Source organism: Megalops cyprinoides, chromosome 16, assembly GCF_013368585.1.
Source record: "Megalops cyprinoides isolate fMegCyp1 chromosome 16, fMegCyp1.pri, whole genome shotgun sequence".
Classification (NCBI taxonomy): Eukaryota; Metazoa; Chordata; class Actinopteri; order Elopiformes; family Megalopidae; genus Megalops; species Megalops cyprinoides.
This window is the reverse complement of record NC_050598.1, coordinates 28748179-28769260: the sequence shown is the minus strand read 5'-3', so window position 1 is coordinate 28769260 and position 21082 is coordinate 28748179. Positions and strand designations below refer to the sequence as shown.

Here is a 21082-nt window from a genome sequence, read left to right as displayed (position 1 = left end):
TATTTTCTGATACTGTTTTTTGTGGTATACTTACCGAGTGTACCAGTGCAGCGCCAGTGTACCAAAGTGGTAAGGAGCAGGGTTCATAACCGAAAATTCCTCTCTGGGGCACTGTTGCTGTACCCTTGGGAAAGGTACTTAACGCACAATTGAGCCAGTACATACCCAGCTATATAATGGATGAAACTGTAACCTGTGTAAATTGCTCTGGATACGAACATCTGCTGCATGACAATAATGTAATGTAGTTTAAGCATCACTTTAAACATAACGCTCTGAGAAAGGGCCATTTCTGCCCTTTACAGTGTTCAGATGCTACCATTCTAAATGTTGCTCTTCCCCTGGGGTTGCTAGAGTATTCATCCCCATCCCCACCCTCACCTTGTTCTCTGTGTGCTCAAGGTAGAAATTTACCCAGAAATTTTATTTTCGTGTTCTGATTTTGTGTCACAAAATCATGCACATTCTCATTTACAAACACGTTCAGATTTTGCAGTCATTCTTCTCACATATCTCTGGTCAGTGAGCAATCAGTTAATTGGAGTATAACAATTCACAGTCATAAGTGTCTAACCCTTGGTGTTCACACGTTGTACACTTGTTTTTTTTTATTATTATTATGTTTATATAACTTCTCTCTATATATAAATGCTGTGTTATTTTTTCCAGTCCTGTCAGAACTTGATAATCTGGAGCATTCAGTGAGAGAAATAAAATAATTACTCCTGACAAGAAAAAGAAATGAGGATGGTTTAGAGATCTTTCTACCTCATGGCAGGAAACTGCATCTGATGGCAGAGCTGAATATATTTGAAGAAATGTTGCATGACCAGACACGAAAAAGGAGACTGGTAAAATATCAGTACACTTGGGTCTCATGTTGAATCTTGCACAAACAGGCCTACATTACATTATTACATTATTGGCATTTAGCAGACGCTCTTATCCAGAGCAACTTACATCAGTTACATTGGATATTTACTGAGGCAATTGTGGGTTAAGTACTTTGCCCAAAGGTACAGCAGCAATTCCGCACCAGGCAATCGAACTGGAAACCTTTTGGTTAAGAGTCCTGCTCCTGAACCAGTATCACCAGTATCACTTTTTTTGTAAGAAATGCTTTTTTGCTTTAATTAAGTGCCTGAAAAACTGAAAAGTAAGAACAAAGTTTTACTGTTTCAAAGTTCACAGTGTGTGGTCAAAGCACACGTCAGGCACATTCTAAATAAAACTGAAGTTTGGGTCCACCAGTTAATGCTTGGAACCTTTGTTTCTGTTTGAACAGATTCAGTCACTGGCATCAATGGAAGGTGGAGAAAACCTGGGCAAAATATGCCATACAGCCATGGGGTCCTTGATGTCCAATGGCCTCATGAGTAGAGCAAGATGCCAGAAAGGAAAATTGGCATTCAAAGATCGGCTTTTATGCGAGTTCATTTTAAGTAAGTATTTATGTAATAAAACCACCTAGATGATTTCATAAAATGCACCTAAAACAATGCTAATGACTATGCTAGGACAAGATTATTTTTAAGATGTTTGATTTACCGGATTTTTTACCGAATCATCTAGTCCCTATTTGAGATATTGTTTGAGTATTTGAGTAGATGGCTTGAGACAAAATATTTATTTATTTATTTATTTATTGTGTCAAACTTCAAGTAGATTTTTGTGTCAAGCAATATAGTTTTTTGCCTGGATAACTCCAAACTTAGCAAAATCCAATTCAGCATGGATATGATAATCATTCATTTGTTATAATTAGCCTTAAGCACTGGCTGGATGTCCCCAGAGAGGACATAGAGCAGTAGCAGCAATCTAGCAGCAGTTACATTTATTTAGGAAATTGGGTAAAGTGGAAACACTTGTGAAACAAAATCACTGTTTCACCTTTATTGTTTTAGTGTTCTTTTTTAGACTCCTTTGGCTTTTTGAAACAAAGGATCGAATCCTTCCCCATTGCTCTCCGATCATTTTGTGACAGACTTTACTCTATAAAATTCAGGCTTTCAATTTCACGGTCAGTAATGTGTTACGGGAGTGGAATCTTGTTGTAGGCAACCAGGGAATCGGGGCTTGGTTCAGGTCATGGAATAATTCTGCTGCTGGAGAATTTGGGTCAGGAAATCACCAAACAATATAACAAAATCTGTGACAGCAAGAAAGGGGAGAGAATATTCTAAGAACTAAGAATCTGGTCAACAACTAAATCAGTATTCACTTAATTTTCAAAGCTTCACATAAAATTATGTGCACCCTTAAAAGAATAAAGAATTATTTACTCTTAACTGTTTCGTTAAAAATGATACCTATCTTCTTAAGTGCTGATTGTAAAAACTGTTCCTTTGTAGCCCCTGCAGATATAAGTCAAAGGAAAATACAGAAGTAAATCCAATAAAAAAATGCCAGTGGCTTGCACAAGACTTAGATGCTGCTTGTTTGTAGGTGCTTTTCAAAATAATTTAAATTAATCAATTAAGGCTCAACCTTGAAGAAAAAATTGACTGTTTTCCCTTCATTTAATTATATACTTATTGAACTTCAGACATCTCCTTAAGTTCTTTGAAGGTTTATTTCTAAAAGCAATGGCAAGTGCAGCAGTGCTTTCCATAAATGTTGGATGGATCCCTTTTCACTCGTATTTTTAGAAGCTGTGTGAGGACTGCAAAGACAATGACATCACGTACAAGATCGGCAAATTGCTATGTAACATTCCCAGTCAACCTGGAGGGGCCAACTACCAGGGGATTAGCCAGAGTGCTACTCGAGGATTTGCTAAACAAAAATCATCAATTGTTTAAATCTTTATATTTAAACAAACATTAATTATTATGTTACCATTCTTTGCACAGCTAATGGCATGTGAATAGCAACACCGTCTGTGGTGTTTGTTTGGGTACAGAGACAGTTATGATGGCCTGAGGTGATTTTTGATCACTGACTTGTTTACTCAGACATGAAGCTCCTGGCAAGAGCGTGGAAAATTCCCTCCAGCAGACTGTTTGGAGAACCGCTCGTACTGTGACCTCCGAGTGTCCGTCCTCCCCCTTTCCGTGTACCTCATTCCTCTGTCCGAGTTTCCACAGTTGGCTTTCCACTTGGTAAGGATTTGTGCAAATACTGGGCCAAAATATGTGCTGTGCGCCTGCACCTGATTCATTTCAGTGCTGGATCTGCCACAAAAAAAATCAACTACTGTCTTTTTAAATGGTACTCTTTTTTTTTTTTGCTCCAGAATTCATATTTCATATAATTCATATATTTTAGATAACGTACTAAGAAAATGGATATTGTCTGCAACCTCATACAGACCAATTTTATGTACACAATACTCTAGCCCTTGTTTGGGCAGTCTAAGATATGGATCTTCAACTGCTTTTTAACATGGACCACAATAAATACTGCATATGGACCACACATTTACCCCTACCTAGTTATAGAACAATGTATATGTGTATACATAATGCAGGCAGTGGGCATAACTATTATTTATCATGCTCAGAATAAAGCAGTTTTATTACTTTTGTCTGTTTCTTTCTCATATGATGTAAATGATCAATTTAGAATAGGTGGGTATTGCCTAAACAAATAAAGCAGTACTGGAAGATAAAGGGCAGCAAGCAAGGAAATTGATAAATGTAACAGGAATAAAACTGTGTGTTCACAACAGAACAATTGGTGATTCTACGCACTATTACGCACTAATGGATTGCATATAAAAATTAGTGCTATAATGTTGCTTCAAATGTTTCCTGCATAATAATATTTTTTTTTCTTTTTCAGCTAAAGGGTCAACAGGAAATCTGTGAGAGACTGCATCTGGCCACTGGCCTGGGCTAGCTGTGGTCTAAGGTTTAAAGCGGAGCCAAACCAAACACAGAGGATTCCAGTTTCACTAAAGTGAATTGTTTTCTCAGACCTTATCATTGACTCCTTTTTTTCTTGGCTGTGGACATGCGAACATGTTTTTAGCTTCCTTTTGTTTTTTCTGAAACAGTGATCTCACTACTTTTACCCTCTGATTTGATGCCAAATCATAATAAAATATTCACACCTTTGTGTTGTTTAACTCCCACTGTTTAATGAAAAGATTCTTTGTAACTGTTCAAGTAAAATCTAACTATGGAGTTGATGCACAGGACTGACACCATTCCATTCTGAAGCTGCAATGTGACAGCTGTGCAGTGTCTGGCTTTCAGGATTTTACTCTCTCCCTGTCCCTCTTTAAGGAGTGCCTTTTAGTTTATTCCTCAAGGGAACCTGTTGGTCTCTGAGGTTCAAAAATAGTCACTGGATGTGTGAATTTTGAAGCTATGCAGTACTGCAGATTTGAGCACTTTGACCATAATTCTTCTGGGACTTGGTCCATGGATTAATGTCTCATGTTATTTCTGGGACAAAGCCAGTTTAATTTGTAATTTCTCTCTGAGAACATTTTATTTCTGGAAGATTTTTTTATTTTTTTAGTTTTATATTCATACAACAAAATATTTAATTATTAGTATAATATTAAAACATATTGCATGTTTCCTTTCATGTGTTTTTGTAACACTTGTATCGGTCATACATTAAGAATGTATAATTCAAGAATAAAGACATTGCCTGAATGAAACTAATAACCAAGAAGACCATGACCACGGGTAGTGGAGGACATTTGTTGCAACATATCAACATGAAAATAGTCAGACCTTTTCCTGAAACCAAGGCTAATAAATGTGGCATGCCTATCTGCTAAAGTAGCTATCGTTCTGAAAATATGGGAAGTATGATCACCATGATGCAATGAAAAATACTATACTTTAGTGCGCCAGTTCAGCCGCTTAATTTTGGGTTTTGGTTGGAGGTTTCTCTCCAATTAAACGCTGCTGGGCACGTTGTGCGGCCAATTACCAAAATGTATTTCATATGCCAATGATGACGAATGTAAGTCGTCGCGTTGTGATTGGGTATCCCAATAATAGAACCAACGAAAGTACGTACATTTTGATTGGCAGTTTCGATGCGCCAATAGGACGCCAGTAAGGAAAAACGGTACTCCTTGGACGAGCAGGAGGAGCAGGAGTTTACGCCATGTTGGATTCCCTGAGCTAGAGGAAGATACCTACATGTGTCTCCCTTTAGCCATACCTTTCAGGACGGAGTGAACGTTTGGCAATCATCCGTTTGAAGTAGCTGACTGCATCTTAGGTTTGAAATCCTCTGGAATGGCCACGGGAGCTAACGCAACCCCTCTGGGGAAGCTGCATCCGAGCATCGGCGCTAAACGGGGATTTGACGCCGGGCCCGGTGCAGGTTTAATGGCCCCGCCGGGCGCTCCGGTGTCTTACCCGGGGCTTTCCGGCTTCCAGCAGCCGTCAATGCCGTCCGCTTCTTTCCCGCAGTTTCCCACATCCACGGGAACCCCATCGCAGCCACAGCAAGGAGCCGTGGTGCAGTCCGGAGGCGGCGGTAAGGACCTAGAAGCGTGCAAGTGCGGCCTACTACAGCGGGTTGATTGATCCGGCTAGCTAGGCTGGATGCGCAATGAGACCTCTGTCCCACCTGATTTATAACGTTAGCTAATTTATTGACTGTATTGGTTGGGGGATACCACGTAATCAGATGTTGAAATTAAGCATTGTTCGACGCTAAGCTAGTCTACCAGTGTGTAACAGAAGTTCATGTGTACATTGCTAATTAAAATGGTGTGAGGCTCACTATATCGCACACAGCCTGTAATTTATCTTGGAATCAGTTGTTCGTTACAAGTTAATGCAGCGCTCAATCACAAACATAGTCAGCTAGCTGGCTAGTGTCCCACCTGGGAAGATGCTTGACCAGCTAACGTAAATACTCTCCATTATGGTACAGTCACATTGCTGGCGGGTCGCTGACTTTCTGAGTTAGCCAACTAGTGAGATTAAATTGGGAGTCTTAACTAAATAAAGGACTTTGTAAGTAACGTGCACCGCGTTTGGTAACAGTGCGTGTTGCTCTTTGCGCACCAAGACGTGCCAATAGCAACATCCAGTTTCATTGTTGTTCATGCTGGTGGTGTCTGGGATACAGGTACTTATACACTCGAAGGGATGCGTCTTACTACTACAACCTTTTACGCACGATTACGCTGAGGCATAGTTTTGACCACCCGATGGTTTTGCCTCCCCAGATCTTGCTCCTAAGAAACCGATTGCATTCCGTTTTGTACTGTGGAATGACCACAGCCTGGGTTTCCTAGACGTTCTGGGCAAAAACCTCTTTCTCTCTGCCCTTGTTAGACTTTGGTCAGAAAAAAGCCCGAAAGAGGAGCCGTTGGAGCAGCGAGACGCCCGATCAGAAGATAGTGATTCCGGGCATGCCCACTGTCATTCCCCCCGGGCTCACCCGCGACCAGGAGAAAGCCTATATAGGTGAATATTTCCTTTCCATCCTCCTTGTGCCAAACAAGAATCGAAATGAACTTGATGTTTTTTATGGGACACATGTCAATCTTAGAATCCGTCCTTCATTTCTGAAAGGGTGCATCTTGTCACTGTTTATTGTTCATTTTTGTTTGTGTCCTTAACTTGGTTTCCTTATATTATTGCATATCAGGTGTGTGGTAAACAGGCCGCATAGGCCGAGGTTCACAAGTAAGGGCTTAAGGGGACTCGGTGGTCTTTTTTTTCCCAGCTGCTTCGGTGAGGATGAAGTATGTCTCGCTCAGCACATCAAATTAATGACAAGTTATTTAGTCATGGAAATATTGGGAACATAATGGTGCTTCCTGTAGTATTTGGTTACTTTTAAATATAAAGTATGCTGCCTCTGTTAGTCTGTTCAGAAATGATTGTTTTCATCTGTGCTGTAAAGTGACGGCCTTGAACAGATGGTTGAAGCTCAAGTGCATTGAATAAAGCACAGTAATTGCATGTCTTGTTAAGCGTTACCATGACTGTGCTTGAAGGAACATTTATAGACTTGCAATCTTTGGCTTCATCCTCTTTGAAGAGACGCTGCAAATATTGTGACATGTTCCTCCCTATAGCTCTTACTTCTGAAGCTCAGCCTGATTCTAATTTCTTGTTAAGCATACTAACTTGTTGATGTGGAATGTCAAATACATCTTCCTCCTGTAGGAGTTTGTCATGTTTTTTTTTCCAATAGAGCCAGTGTTTGTGGCATTGAGGTTTGCATACCACTGGGCATCCATTAGCAAATCAAACCCCCAGCAGAATTGTCGTGCCGCAATAATTTGAATGCCATGTTGATGTCAACAGGCTATGGTTATGTGTCCCCTTTCTTGTTCCATCTCTGTACATAGGGAGAAGGGGCTCTTCATTGGCGTACAGGAGTGTGTGAACATGTGTCATTTTAACATTTTGAGTTGCAACTGAACAGTGTTGGCAAAAAAAGGAATCCTACGGTGTCATGTGACATTTTTAGCAATAATTTAACCTAACCATTTGCGTAACGTTGGCATCTTTAAATGTTTTCAGAGGATTTCCTTCCCAGCACTTTACAATTCTGGAAGCGCCTCTCGGTCATATTCTAGGCTATCTGATGCGCCAGATGACAGCATTGACATTTAAAGTCCTGGGTTGGGTTTAGAATGTGTTCAGCCCATATGAGAGATCTGACCCACATCGATCTCATTCGTGAACAATGCTGTAAGTTAACCCTTGGTTCCTGGTTACACTAGCACAAAATGGCTTAAAAGCCGCCAGACTTTCCCCAAAAAGCTTCTCATGGTGTGTAAAGCAGGTGAGTCAGTGTAAACGACCCGGTCGTCACGGCATCTGTTTTTGATGTTGTTGAGTCGTTGTTAATGGTTGGTGTTCCTTTGGTATGTAAACGTTTTGATTGTGCTGACCTTATCTGTGTGGCTGCTGTTCTCATTGTTGTCCTCGGTCATTCATGAGTTTTTAAAAAGAACAGGATGGCAAGCCTGTAGAAGCCACCGACGACAAGGAAATGCCTTTTGCACATTGTTTGATGGTGGCCATGTCTTTACCATCTTACCCAAGGCTTTCACCCTTGACTTGCCCTGAAACTGTGAAATTGTTAATTCTCTCAGATGCATTTTACACTAACATAAGGTGTTTGCTGATAATACTTATGCATTTGTGCATTTATTCAGGAAAGGAATCCCTTTGCCTTTTTAAAAACATGATTGTAACTAAAGTTTCATTAATACCAATCAGTACTTCCCCAGTCTGACTGGCACATTTCTCTGTTTAAAGGGGGCCAGAATGTGGATTTACTGATTCACAAGTGATTTGACTGTGATCTCCCTTTGTTAGTCAAGGCAGCAGATTACACTGCAGACCTGGCGAAGATCAAACCATTATACATGCACAGTGACAACACAGCACAGTCGTGACAAAATAATTAAACTGCCAAGCAGCACGCAGCAGACCGCGTGTCCCCTGCATGCCCAAATTATAGGTATTTAATACATTGCAGGGGCAGGTCTGCAAGTGGTGAGCCATGTGCTTTAGAAGCAGGCAGAGCATTATGGGAGAAATGCGTCAGCAGGCGTATGGAACCCTGCTCTTCTGTTTTCTTTTTTTTCCCCCCCAAAATATTTTATTATGATAAAACCCTTCTATCACAGAGAAGCTGAATTTGGCAGAATGAGATGTGGATAGCAGGGGAAAAACGCAGGGGGGCTGATGGTGAATTCTTCGTGGGTTGCACCGTTAATGTCAAGTTTAAGTAAACAAAAAAACAAAATCGCAGGAGAGAGCGTCTGGACACCACTCGGGAGTGTTTCAGTGTGCTTTTCTGAGGGATGGAGAGAAGGGTTTTATGTCATAGAATGATCACTGAAATGTAGACGCTTACACTCCCTGTCGAATTCATTCGTGCGTTATGCAACCTTTCATTTGTTATTTCACTTGTGAATTTCTGCCCTTTTCTTCTTCAAAACAGTTAAGTCAGTGCTTTGTTTAAATGGAGTGTTCTGTAGATGTTGTTGCCTGGTAACCATATTTTTTCCCATCCTTCTTGTTTTCTTTCCTAACCTGACTTCTTCCAGTCCAACTGCAGATCGAAGACCTGACTCGTAAACTGCGTACAGGAGACCTCGGAATCCCTGTTAACCCTGAGGAAAGGTCGGGACAAGCTCTTAACCCACCAACAGTAACCATTCTTTTACCTTCTCATTGACCTTTTGATGAAGCCAAATGTTGTTTAAAGAAGAAGGGGTTTCGCTAAGTGTGCGTTACAACAGTGATAGGAGCAGCCTTGCTTGCCAGGTGTTTGTCAGGTGGAGGCGCATACTGGGTAAGTGACAGTAGGTTTTGGGTTGAATGGGCTCTTGACTGTTAGTTTTGAAATGAGTTTTATTGGGAATGAGTCCGAGCCAGCTGGTTTCTCAGTCGCATAAGTCAGTTTGGAATGAGAACACAGCCATTTTTTACTGGAAAAGCCAAAGCTGGCAAGTCTAATATACATGCAAATATATACATGAATGCAAGTCTATGTAGTTAGGTGAATGAATAAGTTCATATGAATAAGAATATGGACAGATTTTCAACTCCTACACTGTCTCAGGAAAGCAGAACCAGGGAGTAATACATTTCTAAGATATATTTCTATTGTTTCTTAAGAAACCCATTTAAAGCATATTAAACATTGAGACACACTGCTTGCGCTTGGATTGTACTTTATTTGAACAAATAATAATTTTGATTAAACCACTATTGGTATAATTTTCATGAGCTTAAGCCAACGAAAGCAAATACCCTCTGAGATTAACGGATGAATCCTTTGGTCTTTGCTTCTCCTTTATCGCAACACAGGGATGTCCCACTATCATTGGTTGATGTTGCTATCGCTAATAAACTGCTCACTTTGTCCTGCTGCCCAGTGGCAGCTGCGTGACACACAATGTTGCTCCACAGCAGTTTTTTCCCCAAACTCATGTGGATGAGAGCAAAGGTTTCACAAGGTTCTGTCCAGTAACCACACTGTTGGTGACCCATGGTATACATAGCTATCCTATACTAACGTTGTGTCTGCACAAATGTAGGAAGTATTCGTAATCTTGTTCTAGGCAGTGCCTCTGAATCATTAAACTAGGCTATAGTGTGACATCCCAGTTCTGTACTGGAGAGCATTTATAGAAGACCTGAGGTTTCAGTCAGTGTTGAACATTGTAAATGATTATAACTGAGGTCATTAAATTGCTCAGATAGCTTAATTTTTAAAAATGATGCAATTTGGCTTTCTGTGCATCTTTCCCTTAGTGGGACTTCATAGTAGTTACTTGTGGTCTTTTGCATACTATACTGATCAGTCAAACCAAAGGTTTCTCCCAACTTATTTTTGTTCCATTGCCATACTGAACTTCTTGATTTAGTCATAAACTAACCAAATCACCAAGGGTCTCTTTCAGTGTTGGTTTGTGCTTTAGGGTAATCGAAGGATCAAAGTCAACCCTACAGGGTTAGTAAGTCTTAGAAAGTCTTTCTGATTTCTTTTATTCTAATTGAACGCGCATTTTGAGTAATTTTGTCAAATTTGAGTGTTTAGTGTAATCTCAATGTTACCGTATCAAATTTTCTTGAATAATATGAACAGATTATTCCTTTGGCTTTCACACATGCTTATTCAGCCCTCTCATGGCAGGTTATATTCCAAAACCATCGTTATGTAACAGAATCTGGAGATCTGTGACCTCTTCACATGACCAGAATCCCACACATCAGGCCTGATTACCTTTGCCTGAAACCTCCAAATTCATAACCAAACCACTTCCACACAGAAAGGTGCAAACCGTTAACCCAGAGCATCAGGGAAATGGCTTCCGGTCTGATGTTCTGAGCTATGATCCCCATAGGGGTTTGGAGGACACTGACCTTTTAGGTCCCAATGTCAGATGAATTGATTCTGATTGTTGGCTTGTGAATTCATTTACTCCCCATTTTTCTGATGTCTGTAGAAGGTTTTGGAATGACTTCACTGTAAAGAGGGAGATGGGCATGTGTTACAATGTGGAGAGTAACCCTAAGAACTGCTTACTGCTGTCAATGTGGTGTTAGTTGCATAAGTAGCTATCAGAAGCTACTGTCTTATTGGTAGCAAGTGATCATCTCATATTTTGACATTTTCATTCAAGTAACCAGCTAGGTGAGTGTGTGCTTTCATAGTGATCCTTTTTTATTGACCTCTTGTCTCAGATTGCTACAATGAGGAGTTTGATTAGAACTTGAATGTGTTGTGCAGTTGATGGCATTTTTGTTTGACATAATTCATAGAAGGAAAAGGTCAGCAGTTAGAGGTTCTAGGTCACATCATCAAATGTTGGTCACATGATCACAGCATCTAACATGGTAATGGGTGTCTGGAAAGAATGCCACCTGGTGCACAATTCTTTCAAGAAGTAAATTCAGTCCATTCTCTCTGTCCATTTCCAAATGACTGTTTTTAATAATGTTTAGATGTGAAAGGTCAAGCAGTATGTCACCTTCAGAGGTCTCCTGATGTGCACACTTGACCTTTGACCTTCATCTGCAAGGAGGTCCATGTCAAGTAGTCTGTAATAATCATCTGCAGAAATGTTACTTAAAGTGTTCCAATCAGGACTTTGAAACTCAACTCCTGCAAGTGTGTGATTCCTGATGTCCCTGACCCAATATTTTTTGACCCCCAAACGATTTGAACAAATTGAGTTTAATCTAGTGTTTAAAAGTTGACTACTCTAGGAATCCTTGGTAATTGGACATGGCTATCTCTTCACAATGCCATGATGGTTTTCTGTCGTGAGGGTCCTTAGGTCTTGCCATGGGGGTCCCAGCCTTCCAGATTTCTGTGCTGGAAGGACATATTTGGCCCCTACCCCCAGTTTAGCTGGACCAGACAGTAGCAATTGATTGTCCAGCTGTCGTTTTAGGCAGTAGCTTGCACTAGTGCAGAAATGATGGGATTCTCCATCAGAGGGCAGTCTGCTTCGATAACATAACCCCAGTAAGATAGATTTGCAGCATTCACCCAGCTTTCTGTCCCCTGTGTAACATGCACAGCCTTATGGGATATTTCACAGCAGCACCGGTGACCGTTCCAGGACCATGGATAGGATTGCTCCATATGCCATCGTAGGCCCAAACGGGCTGTTTCAGGTCGTCACCGTTGGATTTTTTTCAAGGCTTAAAGAAGGCATTTTCCTCTTTATTTTATTTATTTTTTACCTTTCATCATTGTCTGTGTGGCTCTCCTGAGCCTCAAGAAGCATGTCTTTTTGTGAGGGTTGTGCTGGATAAAGGGTACCTCTACTATTTTACTGATTTTTCTCTAACCCAAATTCCCCCCACTTTAACCCTTTTCAAGCACACAGCTGTACAGTATCCAACACGTTCAGCGTCCAGTATGGGGCCGGATGGACCTGCTGTAACAAAGACCCAGGCTTTTAATCCAGTGCATTTGAACAGCCCCCCCCCTCCCCAACACTAGAATATCCCCTCTAGGGGGGCACCATATGTTTTGTTGTTAGTGATACTCTAAGCTTTGCTGCGATGGTGCTTCGAGTTCTGTGGTAGTATGGCACATGGGTTTCAGACATGACCCCTCACATGTTGCTCAGAACAGAGCTACATTCTCTGATGCATTTCATTGGTGGGTTACACAGTTATTGGAGGTTACTGCTCACCGCTCCACATGATGCAGAGGCAGGGCATTCCAACCATTGATCGACTCAGTCTCTCACCTGTAAGAATTCTCGTTTCTCCATAGAGGGTTCTGTTAAAATTGAATTTTGAATTTTTTTTGTTGTTCTGCTCAGGTCGGTTTTGCTTTCAAACAGTCAGCTTTGTGTCACAGTGTGACATAGTCTTAACCTGTACAGGGCTGATGCTGATAGGTTTTTAATAATGTCCATTAAAGGTAAGCGGGTTTCATCTCCACATCAAAGCTGTATGTGTCCGGTTCGGCAGCAGAGTTTTAAAGCAGGAAGAGACCTCCTGTGTCCCCCCGGGGGCCTCTGCAGTGCAGACAGTCGTAGGGCAGTGTTTGGCAGTGTGAGCGATGTGACCGTGCGTCTTGGTGGAGTCGATGACGAGCGTTTCGCCATGCTTTGCCCCCCTCCCCTTCCTCCAGGTCCCCCTCCCCGGAGCCCATCTACAACAGCGAGGGCAAGAGGCTGAACACCCGCGAGTACCGCACCCGCAAGAGGCTGGAGGAGGAGCGGCACGCCCTTATCACCGAGATGGTGGGGCTCAACCCCGAGTTCAAGCCCCCGGCCGACTACAAGTACGCCCTGCTCCGCGCCCTTCCCCGAACCGCTTCAGAAACGGACGCTGCACTTTCCCACTTCCGTTAGAATCTCACTTGCTTGTTTAGTTCATCCAGTGAACTTCACAAATCCCCTGGCTGGTGTGTAAATGCAAGGAGTCTTGTGTTGAGTGACTGCTCACTTTTAGCAGAGGTGCCTAGGGGGGTGTTCTTTGGGGGGGGGGGGGGGTACATGTAATATATATATATATATATATATATAATGTATATGTAAATAATAATTACTTATTATTGTTTAAAATAAAATAAAAATATACATATAATTAAAGAAAAAGTTCCCATGTCCCCACACACAAAATTTATGTCCAGCTCTTCCTTTCCCTTCAGGGCATGGAATTGTTGGTTTAAGCCTTGATTCTTGTTGTTCTTGATGTATGGGATTGTCTTTTAAAAGATACAGGCCCCTGCTGGAGGCAGGCTCCTCCTGGCTGAATTCTTCTTTAGCCTTAAAGTTTCTGCCTCCTGTCCCCTGCAGGCCTCCAGCCACCAGGGTCAATGACAAAGTGATGATTCCGCAGGATGAGTACCCCGAGATCAACTTTGTGGGCTTGCTCATTGGACCAAGGTGAGTCCGTCTGGGATCTGAAGCAGGCTTCTCGCTTTGTAAGGGCTTTTCCTGTAAAGCTCATCGTCACTTTAAGAGAACATGTTTGTGAATAAATACGCATAAATTCCTCTGGTTGAGAACATTCGGTTTTGTGCATTGTCCTTATGAGGAATGGCTTTACTTCCTGCCTTCTCTCATGGGGGAGGCCATTTCCCATGCCCTCCAACTTCTGAGGTCTACAAGGAACCAGAGTGTATGTGATTTCGGACATGTGTGTGAGCTTACTGTTCCTTATCGAATATGTCTTTATGTCACCAGAAGTGAAAGTTAAGATTTTATTATTATCAAGGATAGGTTTTTTTTTCTACCATACTGAGCTTGAAATCCACTCAACTAAAATGTGTGTATTGCTGTTTGGAAAGAAATCTTAGGTGTGTCCTGGATTTGCTACATGGCTTCGTTGCTCTTAACTGAGTAACCTTTAACCATCCAGTGCTGTGCCGATGCTTTGAATTCATTCCAAGTCCTATAAATTGTATAGGTCGTTCTATATTTACCCTTGGCGGGTCAGTATTTTGAACCACAGCCAATTGTCATGGCCGCAAACAAACTGAACTTGCCCGTGCAAGAACGTCCAGGCACACACACCACACACACACACGCACACACACACACGCACGCGCGTGCACATAGGTGAAGAGTGTTGTTGGCTTTTCGCCCTGCAGAGGGAATACGCTGAAAAACATCGAGAAGGAGTGCTGTGCGAAGATCATGATCCGCGGGAAGGGCTCGGTGAAGGAGGGCAAGGTGGGCCGCAAGGACGGCCAGATGCTGCCGGGGGAGGACGAGCCGCTGCACGCCCTGGTGACCGCCAACACCATGGAGAACGTCAAGAAGGCCGTGGACCAGGTGAGGCCGAATGCACGGAACCTGTCCTGGCACTCCTGACCCGGGTGATGCTTTTACAAGCTGTTGGAGCCAGAAAATGTGTGCTTTTGAGTCAGGCAGCATCATCTGCGTAATGCTGGACTCTGACACTGTTGCCTGACCCTGGGCTTGAGCTCTGACACAATGCAAATACTGTGTGCGCGTGTGTGTTTGCGTGCATGCGTGCGTGCGTGTGTGTACACAGATTCGGGGCATTCTGAAGCAGGGCATAGAGACCCCAGAGGACCAGAACGACCTGCGCAAGATGCAGCTGAGGGAGCTGGCCAGGCTGAACGGCACCCTGAGGGAGGACGACAACAGGTGTGTGTACACGTGCGCGCGCACTCACTCACTCACTCACACTCTCACTCACTCACTCACTCACTCACTCACTCACTCACTCACTCACTCACACACCCACCCACCCACCAACCACATCCTCAGCTGTCAGTCACCAGTGAGTATGCACATATAATGCAGAAATCTGGTAGTATATGGTCAGTCACTACAGAGTGGTCATGTGTAGTGGCAGAAGGAGGTAATGATAGGTACCACAGGCAGCTGTTTTTCTCAGTGTGTTGTGATAAAGGGATATGTAAAGATTGGACAAGTTATTCAGTTATTTGGTGCAGCCTTTTCTCTCAGGGTGTTGTCAAAGGGCCTGTAATGGTCGGAGGGGTTATTTGGTGTAGCTGTTTTTCTCAGGGTGTTGTGTTGGAGGGATGTGTAATGGTTGGAGTGTTTGTTTGGTTATTTGATGTTGCTGTGATTCAGGATCTTGAGGCCCTGGCAGAACTCGGAGCCCCGCAGCATCACCAACACCACCCTGTGCACCAAGTGCGGCGGCGCCGGCCACATCTCCTCCGATTGCAAGTTCTCCAGGTGAGCGGGTCCCCCAGGTGAGCGGGTCCCCCAGGTGAGCGGGTCCCCCAGGTGAGCGGGTCCACCAGGTGAGCGCTCCTTTCCAGGAGCCACTGAGAGTGATGCTGGGTGCTCGATTGCCGCAGTGCAGCAGCTGAGGTCATTCAAGCACTGAGGCCCAAAGTGATCTAATTCATTTAAACATTCTCAGCTGCCTCAGTGAAAAGCATCCTGTGACATGTTTATTAGGTCTCATTCCTTTACTTTTTTTAACTGTGTGATTTATTGTGGATGGTTATCTGTGGCTGGATGGCCGGTTGCCTGTGGTCATGGATGATTTTCTGTGGTTGGATGGCTGGTTGCTTGTGGTCATGCATGGTTATCTGTGGTTGGATGGCTGGTTGCCTGTGGTCATGGATGATTTTCTGTGGTTGGATGACTGGTTGTCTGTGGTCATGGCTGACCTGCCTGTGGTCATGAATGATTTTCTGTGGTTGGATGACTGGTTGCTTGTGGTCATGCATGGTTATCTGTGGTTGGATGGCTGGTTGCCTGTGGTCATGGCTGACCTGCCTGTGGTCGTGGATGGTTGTGGTCGCGGCTCAACCGGTCTAACCGCCCAGCAGCTCTTTCACCCCCAGGGCGGGGGAGCCACAGTCGGCACAGGACAAGGCGCGCATGGACAAGGAGTACCTGTCCCTCATGGCGGAGCTGGGCGAAGCTCCCGTCCCGTCCAGCGGGGGGCACTCCAGCAACCCCCCCAGCGGCCCTCGGGGGTCCGGGCCCAACAGCGGCCAGCCCCCTGCGGTGAGTCGCAACGCTCACCTTTAATCCAGGCCTTCCAGAGGAGCCTCACACCTGCGTTCACACAGGGCAGCAGTGTAGCATAGTGGGAAGGAGCAGGGTTTGTAACCGAAAGGTTGCTGGTTCAGTTCCCCACTGGGGCACTGCTCTTGTGCCTTTGGGCAAGGTACTTAACCCAAAATTGCCTCAGTAAATATCCAGCTTTATAAATGGATAAACTATGTTAGTCCTTCTGGATAAGAACATCTGATGAATGACTGTAGTGTAGTCAGCGCTCTAGCTGATCTTGTACATGATGTCGTTGTCTTGTTGTCAAAAAACTGTAACCTATGTAAGTTGCTCTGGATAAAACTGTCTGCTGTCTGTGTCGACCCTGCTCAAGCCTTCTTGTTCTCTGCAGAGTCGCCCACCCTGGATGAACTCGGGCCCGTCGGAGAACAGGAACTTTCCCAGCATGCACAGCGGGGGGCCAGGCGGGCCTGGTGGGCACAGCTTCCCGCCTCCCATGCCACCCAACCCAAACGGCCTGCCGCCCCCCTGGATGCAGCCACTGCCTCCGCCCATGGGCCAGGGACCTGGACCACACGGTCCTCCTATGGGTGAGAGAATGAACCAGACAATCTCTGCTCCCGTGTTTGTGGACCAGTCAGTGGGGACTGTGTGTTAAGCAGGCCCTAGACGGCGTTGTTTATTTATTTATTTATTACTTTGTGTCTCTGTGCATGTATGGTGGGTGGGACAGGGTTATTCCTGGCACCGAGAAAAGCTTCAGGGACAGCATTTGGGTGGTGGGGAGGTTAACCTTGCCTGCAGCAGTAGTGGGTTAATTATCCCGTTGAAAAAACATTATCTCATTCGCATGTCATGTGGAGCTTTTGAGACGATTCTCTCTCTCTCTCTGCCCGTAGGTTTAATGCCACCCCCTATGAGCATGATGCCCCCGCCTCCACCGCCCCCAAACAGTCAGCCACCCCCACCCCCAGCTGCAACCCTGCCTCCATGGCAACAGCAGGCCCCCCCTCCCCCTCCTACCAGCGGCATGGTGACAAGTGCGCCACTGCCATGGCAACAGAGTAAGTCTAGCTTCCTTCTTCTTTGCCTATGTAACTATTGGTTGCCAAATTTCTCTGATCCCTTTCTCTCTCTCTCCCCCCTCCCTTTGCACTCCCACAGCCCCCCCCCCCCCCCCCCACCTTGTCCTGAACAATGCCGCATAACATCTTAAGTGCTGCTTATTTTTGTGGTGTGTCACAAGGCATCTTCTCTTTGTGAAATTATTTAACAGGTTTGATTAAGTTAGTGTCTCATGCAGCTCATTAGAATGGCCTTTAATGGATGAGATGTCTGAAGCATGGCTTTGTCTCAGAGCCTTTGCCTTAAAAATCTGGAATGTGGCAAACTCTTCTGTCGTGGGGGACAAGCCTCTCCTTCCAGCATTTTCCAGAAGATGTAAAGTTGAATCCGGTGCGTGCCGTTCCTAACGTCGGTCTCTTCCACCTCCTACAGACACCACCACCACCAGCTCCACCCCCGGCTCTGGAAACCTGCCACCCTGGCAGCAGTCAGCAGGGGGCGCCTCGGCTCAGCCCCCACCCCCCATGGCCACCCCCTCCATGGTGCCTCCTCCCCCTGGGGTGCAGCCTCCGCTGCCACCTGGAGCCCCGCCTCCCCCGCCGCCCCCACCCCCAGGATCTGCAGGCATGATGTACGCCCCTCCACCCCCTCCCCCGCCCATGGACCCCTCCAACTATGTCACCATGATGGGCATGGGGGTGCCGGGCATGCCCCCCTTCGGAATGCCCCCAGCGCCCCCTCCTCCACCCCCTCAGAATTAGACCCCTCCCACAGATGCCAGGGTTAGAGGTGATGCCCTCGCCACATTTTTACAGAGCACGTAAGAAAAAACCTGGACTGACCTTTAAATCGAGAGCTAAACCTAAACTTGACCGTTTTTTTCTGTTTTCGGACATCGATCAGCTGGTTTGTGTTTTAGAACATTGCTGTTGGAGTGGGTTGCCTAAGAATGGGAGGCTGGCTGCTTTGTTTTGTGTCCTGGTCACAATTCGGGTGCTTCCAATTCAGGCTTCTTCATAGGCTTTACCGATCACCCCAACACCTTCAAACAGGACAGCACCATTAGAGGTATTGGGTTGCTTACCTCCCCACTCTATACATCTACTCCTTAGGCTAAAAGAATTACATTCTTAATCCTGATGGAGGCAACGACTCCAGCAATGAATGGGTTCTTCGGTCATTGAATTTCTTAATCTAATCTTGTCAGCCTTTTGCAGATAGCTGCCATCTGTCGACATGTTTGCGTAAACTCCATGGTGATGATTCTTTTAAAGTACCTTTTTTTATGCCATATCAGTTGAACACAATTTCCAATTCCACTTACCAGCTCAGGACTGATTTGTGTTGTTTTTTTGTCTGACTTGTATATTTCTCACATAAAGGATCCGGAAAGCTTTATTCTGTATTTAAAGAGGAGGTGAAGTCGACATGGCCTACAGTTGGGTGTGATGCTCTTCTCTGTTGTCTGAGATTTCAGGGCATTGACATGATTGTTACACACAGAATGCAGGTTGTAGCTCTTCAGTAAGCATACTTCATACGATGTCTGTTATTGGAATTTACTCTGCAGGAGGAGCCCTTTTGCCGCAAATGGGATGCACTTTTTCAGTTGTACAGGGTATGGGGGGGGGGGGGGGGGGGTTGGGGGAAAGGCAGCAGCACCTTTTGTCCTTCACAAAGCCAGACTGTGAAATGCATCCTTAACTACTTGAATTGTCGGGAAGTTTGGATGTGTGGCTGGTTGCTTGTGCTGTAACCATGGTTTTTGGTTGCTTCTGTTCTGTTTTGTCCCCATTCTAACTTCTGGAGCTGTAGGTTTGTGTCCAGTGCGTATAATTTCAGGACACCACGGCCCTGTTTTAATTGCTTAATAAAATTTCCTCACTGGCCCCAGCAACTCGTATTTTATCATATATATTGTTTTGGATTGAATTTGTCTGCCTTGCGTTTGAGCTGAGCTGAGCCTAGCCTAAAGGAATAGTAATTAAACTGTTTGCTTGATTGTAATTATATGCTTTAATCTGTAAACAATGTTACATTTTTTTTTTTTGTTTTTTGTTTTCAAAATGATTCTTGTCCCCTCCTGGTGCTAACGTATGCAGACCGGTTGCATTAAACTTCTTTTTTTTCCCTTTAGGTTTTGCACTAAAGTGTAGTTTTATATGTTGAAGGGAGGGCTGGGTCATTCCAGTTTGTACTGAAAAGGTTTTATGCAACTGGTCATTTTACCTGCTCATATACTTCACCACCAGCATTGCTTTACAGTCAGTTTGCTTAGACACCAGGAGTCTTGCTTACTCTGCTCAGATGTACAACTGCCCTATGATGTATTAATATATGTATATGTTACATCTGCATAGGTGTGTATACATGTATGTATGCATAGTTATGTTTACTGTTGCAGTTTATTTCTGTATCTTCTTGCAACAATAAAGGGGAATATAACTATGTCTTTTGGATTATTTGTATTTAATTTGTAGGGGTTTCTAAAATATGGGCCATGCAAAAACAGATCCCATTGTTCTTGAATATCATTACATATATTATCCTGGAAAATGGTCACATTGTCATGTAAAGTAGTCACATATCCAACTGTCATTGAAAATTAAAATTCCCCAAATTAAAAAAATCATTTTATATAATTTTATTTTTTACAGCCCACAAAATGTGCATATTATTTACTGTCCAGCCCAGCAATGTGTGTGCAGATATTGCTAGCAATCTGGCTTGTTTGCTGGCTTATGTAGTATGCCAGCTACCAACAGTCATTTGGTAGGTGGCTGGTAATAGCTGCCAAGATCATCCACGAAATCAAAATATTTTGATAGTATTTCCCCAGGAAATTAATCTTCATATAATCTCAAGGGAATTTGTTGCAGACATAGAGGTAATCTTTGAACATTCAACATTGATCCTTAACTATCAAAGTTGTGAAAATGTACATTTATAATGCATGGGAATCCACTATTAGGGGTATGTTCCTGCATGCACAGATCAAAGGCTGTAAGAAATGCATTACACTTGGATGACCTTGAATGACTTTGGGAACTTCCACTACACAGAATCTTTAGGTGCATACCAGGCGGCCTGTTGCTGCCATTCACAGAGGCATCCCCTTCCCAATCACTTGGCCTTTCAGACATGGATCTCAGTCACTATTAATAGATCCTGTGGTAGGATTCCATGGTCATGCTCAACATGGCTTTCTCAACTACTTTTCAGTGGGGAAACATTTTGGTTTCATACCTCCTTTACTATGCTGTCTAAATGAAATGCCACTATGTAGGGCTGTAACACAAAGGTGTTTCCACTGGACTGTATTCCCCTTCTGTTTTTTCTGTATTGTCACATTCACAATTATGCTTACTCCACTCCAACTTGCATGTCACTTCTTATAGTTTAGTTTTTCTATAATACTCTGCTGGTACATGCGATATACAGCTAGTTCTGCAATATACAAATGCACATCAGCTGAAACCCAGCACTGGGTGCGAACAAATTTTGTTCCTGATCTCACCCCCCTGACTCAGTGCCCACTCCGTGGCATTATTGTGAGTTAAAAAGAGGCGGGGTCGAGCCAGCTGTAGATAATCTTTGGCACGGTGACAGGACGGTGCT

At 43.9% G+C, this 21082-nt stretch overlaps 1 protein-coding gene across 2 annotated transcripts; it reads left to right on the top strand.

The window, feature by feature from the left end:
- Positions 1-5049: 5049 nt before the first annotated feature.
- sf1 (splicing factor 1) lies at positions 5050-19084 on the top strand. 2 transcript variants are annotated; one of them, XM_036547754.1, is made up of 12 exons: positions 5050-5448; positions 6258-6389; positions 8999-9074; positions 13057-13209; positions 13727-13816; positions 14524-14707; positions 14931-15046; positions 15500-15607; positions 16213-16393; positions 16791-16989; positions 17299-17463; positions 17897-19084. In XM_036547754.1, the coding sequence occupies exons 1-12, from the start codon at positions 5205-5207 to the stop codon at positions 18223-18225; spliced, it is 1977 nt and encodes a 658-aa protein (XP_036403647.1). In that variant the 5' UTR covers positions 5050-5204; the 3' UTR covers positions 18226-19084. The 2 variants fall into 2 exon arrangements, with proteins under 2 accessions (XP_036403647.1, XP_036403648.1); XM_036547755.1 differs by lacking the exon at positions 8999-9074 and having other exon boundaries at positions 5293-5448.
- Positions 19085-21082: the final 1998 nt, after the last annotated feature.

What these genes read in the sequence shown, in the direction of transcription:
- sf1 (XM_036547754.1), top strand. Translation starts at nt 5,205, where the DNA reads ATGGCCACGGGAGCTAACGCAACCCCTCTGGGGAAGCTGCATCCGAGC. An exon ending in CTGAGGGAGGACGACAACAG is followed by an intron (nt 15,047 to 15,499) that starts GTGTGTGTACAC and finishes GCTGTGATTCAG; the next exon opens with GATCTTGAGGCCCTGGCAGA. An exon ending in TCCGATTGCAAGTTCTCCAG is followed by an intron (nt 15,608 to 16,212) that starts GTGAGCGGGTCC and finishes ACCGCCCAGCAG; the next exon opens with CTCTTTCACCCCCAGGGCGG.